The following is a 5,000-nucleotide window of genomic DNA, read 5'->3' as shown; positions in this document are numbered from 1 at the left end:
CAACCAACTGGTGGCCTTCGACTGGGAGCTGTTCACCTGCGTCCACGAGGTCAGTGCACCTGCTGCTGCTTCTGCGTCAGCGTCAGGCTTTAAATAAACATCTGACCAAGAATGTTCCCCAGACTCTGCCTTTGCCCAGACAGCAGTGTCTCTGTGTGACCACATGGGGGAGCTCTGAGCAGCACAATCTATATATGCAAGATAGATTTACTCTATTCAAAGCTATTTGTTCCCCATGACTGCCGGGTAAATACTGGTTCACAGGAGGAAATCACAGCAAATAAATCCACTTTTGTCATAAAATACTTTTTCCCTTAACCTTTGGAAACCTCTGCATCAACAATCAATAAACCGGCTCTGAATATTCACTGCTTTAACTCAGATTTTATCCAATTAAATGTGTTTATTTTCTGTTTCTACAAATACAAACAAAACATGAAAACAGTAAAGAATTAAGATGTTGCTGATGGAAAGTTGTTACAGTAATTACAGAAGTCACAGAATGAGCAGAACAACAACGTTTCATCCACTCAGATCCAAATCACCCAGAATATACAAAGTACTTTTACATCATCTGGAGGCAATCTGAGCACTGACAGATCACCACCTCGTGATGTCATCAGGTGAAGGAACTACGAGGGTTAAGGAGAGAAACACTGAGCTGTAGGTTCTACTCTGTCACAGTGATGTTCCTCGGTAAGATCTTCAGAGGAACGTCCTCAGGTGTGCATAAATATGGAGTCAGTCCCTCAGAGATGAACCCTGTGTCTGTGAGGAGGTCTGTGTTTGTGTCGGGGTCAGTGAAGGTCAGTGTTTTTGAGCCAAAGTCCAGCTTCACTCGGACTCTCTGCAGCTTCTTCTTCACTGAGAGACGTTTACCTCGGACTGAGGGAGAAGAGGCTGAGTATTTACCATTATAGAAACATATGCACCAAACTCTCTCCTTAGTGACGTCTCTTCCTTGAACAAACTCTTTCACACCCACATACCAGACCTTACTCTCCCCGACCTCCACGTCCCAGCTGTGAGTCCCTGAGACAAACCTCTCAGATCCAAGTACATAATAATCTCTCCTTCTCTCTGGATTCTGTGGGACCTCCTGTTCTTCTTCTCCTCCTCTCACTGAGCTCAGATCTTCAGACAGGATCATACGAGGTCCTGCAGTGTTTGGATCCAGAATCACAGGGTAGAACTGCACCAGGCTCTTCATGTTCCTCCAGATGTTGAAGCCCAGGTTGCCCAGATGTTTGGCCTGGTCTATCAGAGCTCCTGGTCCCATGTCCTCCACCAGGGGGCGCTGCTGCAGCCTCTTTGCTGCAGTCTTGTACTGGAGCAGGAAGGAGGCGTCTGCTGCTCTCAGCAGCTCCTCTGTCTCTGAGACGCTCTGGGACACGGCCTCCATGTCTCTGCTCACGGCCGCCATCATGTCCTTCATCCTCTGAGTCTTCTGCTCCTCTTCCTCCCTCAGAGCCTTCATCCTGGACTCTTCCTCCTCCCTCAGGAACTGGTGCAGCTTCTCAAACTGAGCTCTGATCTGTGTCTGAGCGCGTCGGGCCTGGGCCGTGATATGAGCCTCTGAAGACTCCAACTGTGCTCTGCTCCGAGCCAGGACCTGAGGAGAAACATCAGAGAGAGTTAGAAAGAACCAGGACCTGAGGAGAAACATCAGAGAGAGTTAGAAAGAACCAGGACCTGAGGAGAAACATCAGAGAGAGTTAGAAAGAACCAGGACCTGAGGAGAAACATCAGAGAGAGTTAGAAAGAACCAGGACCTGAGGAGAAACATCAGAGAGAGTTACAAAGAACCAGGACCTGAGGAGAAACATCAGAGAGAGTTAGAAAGAACCAGGACCTGAGGAGAAACATCAGAGAGAGTTAGAGTTAGTTCTCCTGTTTGAAGTTTGTAGAAGTCATATGGAGGACACAGCTCCATGTGGAAGAAGGAGCTTTGGTCAGATGAGACAAATGTTATGTCTGGAGCAAACCTGACACTGCTCATGGTCCTGAGTGCACCATCCCCAGTGTCAGATATACGGGGGGGAGCATCATGCTGTGGGGCTGCTTTTCCTCAGCGGGGACTGGGGAGACTGTGAGAATAGTTGGGAAGATGGATGGAGCCAAATACAGAGACATTTAGGAGGAAAACCTGCTGGAGTCACAAGAGAACTGAGGCTGGGGCGGAGCTTCACCTTCAGCAGGACAATGACCCTAAACACAAAGATAAATATATAAATAAAAAAAAGAATGTGTGTGTATATATATATATATATATATATATATATATATATATATATATATATATTTATATATAATATATGTTTATGTGAGCAGTGCTTTAAGATATGTAACTATATACCTTGTAGCAACACAAAAAAAGAACTATGAACTAGTTCATTTAGAAATGTGTGAACTGAACTTTGAACTAGTTCATAATTAACTTTCCCAACACTGTACATTCTAGATTAGATAAACTTTATTGTCCACCGCAATGGAAAAGAGCAGACAGTAAAAAGTAGCAGACAATAAGTTGGTGATAAAAAACCAGTGCTTTACTTGCACCTTTTCAGTAGGTTTATTGCATTACGCCAGAATGAGCCCTTTACACTTTCTAGCTTAAGGTGTTCTGTAAGGGCACTGGGAGGGCATCTGAATAAACTCATCAAACAAGACATGGTCAGAGTCACTGACGATGGATTTGGCTGCTCTCTGTGTCCAGTATTTTTTTTCTAAGCCAATCACCTGTCCTGCATTTCTTGTGTTCCTTTTTACCTTTTTTTTGTTTACCACCAAACCACACGGGGAAATAAAAGACAAGGGGACAGACAATCAGACTGACAGACCTGCTCAGGATGTGAGCTCAGTTCAGAGTCAGACACCATTGTATTCATGTGGACGTGAATACAATACAATTCAGGTTCTCCTGTACAGGTGTGAGGTCTCTTACCTTCAGGTTCTCCTGTACAGGTGTGAGGTCTCTTACCTTCAGGTTCTCCTGTACAGGTGTGAGGTCTCTTACCTTCAGGTTCTCCTGTACAGGTGTGAGGTCTCTTACCTTCAGGTTCTCCTGTACAGGTGTGAGGTCTCTAACCTTCAGGTTCTCCTGTACAGGTGTGAGGTCTCTAACCTTCAGGTTCTCCTGTACAGGTGTGAGGTCTCTTACCTTCAGGTTCTCCTGTACAGGTGTGAGGTCTCTTACCTTCAGGTTCTCCTGTACAGGTGTGAGGTCTCTTACCTTCAGGTTCTCCTGTACAGGTGTGAGGTCTCTCCTCAGCTGCTCTCTCAGCTCCTGAGCCGCCTCCTCGATGGGTCTGAAGCTGTGGTCTTTGTGAGTCCTGGAGTCTCTGCAGACCAGGCAGATCAGGTCCTGATGGTCCTCACAGAAGAGCCGCAGCTTCTTTGAGTGAAGACTGCACTCAGGCTGTGCTGGAGATGGAGATGTTTGTCTTCTCTCCTCTGTGAACGTCTCCACCAGGTTCTTCAGAGCCAGACTCAGTGGAGGATTCTTCCTTGAGGACCTTCTCTTACAGACTGGACAGGTCTTCAGGGGTTTGTCCTTCCACCAGTTCTCCAAACAGACCTTACAGAAGCTGTGGCTGCAGCTCAGAACCACAGGATCTCTGAAGAGCTCACAGCAGATGGGACAGCTCAGGTCCTGCTCCAGTCTGGACGCCATGATGATCCACCTGAAGCCACAGAGAGAAGAGCGTCACAAACCCACATCTACAGCTGCTTCAGACACTGATGTTTCAGGCCTGATCTGATCTCAAAGCTCGGACAGAAACGTTTCTCCTTGAAGTGTCTTCAGGAAATAAAAGTCTGTAAGATGATAAACCTGAAGAGAAACAGGTGTGGCTCAGATGCCCTTCCTGTGGGTGTGAGGTCATGAACTGCCTCTCCCTGACGACCTCCATAAACTGCTCTGTATCAGCTGATCAGAAACTCAGAAACTCTTGATTCACAAACCGTCCACATTCTGCTGTGAGAACAGGCTCCAGAGCAGGGGTGCCCAAAGTGGGGCCCGTGGGCCTAATTTGGCCCGCCGAAACAGTTCTGTTGGCCCACCAGAGAGTGACCTACAGAGTGACCTACTTTGCACTGTGGTTAATACTAACTCTCCCCCATTCATTCTCAATGGTAATTAAAGGATGCAGTACACCCTTTGGCCACAAGCGTCAAATTGGGGGCGCTGTTTCACTCCTTTCCCAAAGTTAAGGAAACACTGTTGTGGTGTCTTGGTGTTTATCACAGAGCTTTGTAGCGTCAACTTTCACAGTTTTACAACTTTTATTGCAAAGGTTGTTAAAATAAGTGACTTATAAAAGAATTGATGCTGAACTGACACTTTCAAAATGATATAATGTGGCATTTTCTTTGAGATAATGAATGAGGTAAAGTTATTGTAGGTGCTGTAGATGCAGGTGTTGTTGTTTTTTGCACTAATTTCTACAATTGTTGATTTTGTTCTACTAAAACTAGGCTTTTGCCATAGATTACGTTTTAATATAGTATGTTATTTATTATCAAATCATTATCAAATGCAAATGTGGAAAAAAATAAAATCACTTTATAATTTGCAGTAATATGCGTTTTTCGTGCTTGACATCGCCGTGTTAGGCCCGCGACTCACAGGCACTTTTTCATTGTGGCCTTCATGAACAGTCCTGTTACCATAGTTACCACATACTCTGTGTTAAAGTACAGCTGTTTACGATGTCGTCACATAAACCCAAACTATCAGAATCGTAACTATCAGTGTTAAAGGCCCTGGACTCACCCCAGTCCAGTCGTCAGTCTTCAGTCTTCGTCGGACAGAAAAGTCGAGGCTGAAGCTGCAGCTCAGACGGACTTTGTCTCTTCCTGGTTCAGAAGTTCCTGATGGAGGCGGGTCCTCAGCTCAGCATTAAAGTCTGATCATAAACGTCCTGAAATCATGACATTAGATTCAAACCAGCTTTAAATCTTATACTCTGAATATACTTTCAAACAGATTCAGCTGCAGC

General features: G+C 45.4%; 2 protein-coding genes across 2 annotated transcripts in view; one reads left to right on the top strand and one right to left on the bottom strand.

Annotated features, from left to right (window-relative positions):
- The window catches only part of rapgefl1 (Rap guanine nucleotide exchange factor (GEF)-like 1), a 42,284-nt gene that overhangs the window by 21,825 nt on the left and 15,459 nt on the right, over window positions 1-5,000 (top strand). Inside the window, exon 7 of the mRNA XM_079583020.1 lies at window positions 1-49. This exon is cut by the window's left edge and continues 74 nt beyond it. Within this exon, the coding sequence (XP_079439146.1) occupies window positions 1-49 (49 nt within the window). The remainder of the gene's footprint in view (window positions 50-5,000) is intronic.
- Window positions 671-3,686, bottom strand: LOC306969793 (zinc-binding protein A33-like; the record flags this gene model as incomplete). The annotated part of the gene is made up of 2 exons (XM_079583022.1): window positions 3,239-3,686; window positions 671-1,642 (listed from the first exon to the last, which is right to left on the bottom strand). The coding sequence occupies exons 1-2, from the start codon at window positions 3,671-3,673 to the stop codon at window positions 671-673; spliced, it is 1,407 nt and encodes a 468-aa protein (XP_079439148.1). The 5' UTR covers window positions 3,674-3,686.

The sequence above is a fragment of the Gobius niger genome (genome assembly GCF_951799975.1).
Source record: "Gobius niger genome assembly, contig: SUPER_10_unloc_3, whole genome shotgun sequence".
Classification (NCBI taxonomy): domain Eukaryota; kingdom Metazoa; phylum Chordata; class Actinopteri; order Gobiiformes; family Gobiidae; genus Gobius; species Gobius niger.
This window is presented reverse-complemented; position numbering and strand designations above follow the sequence as displayed.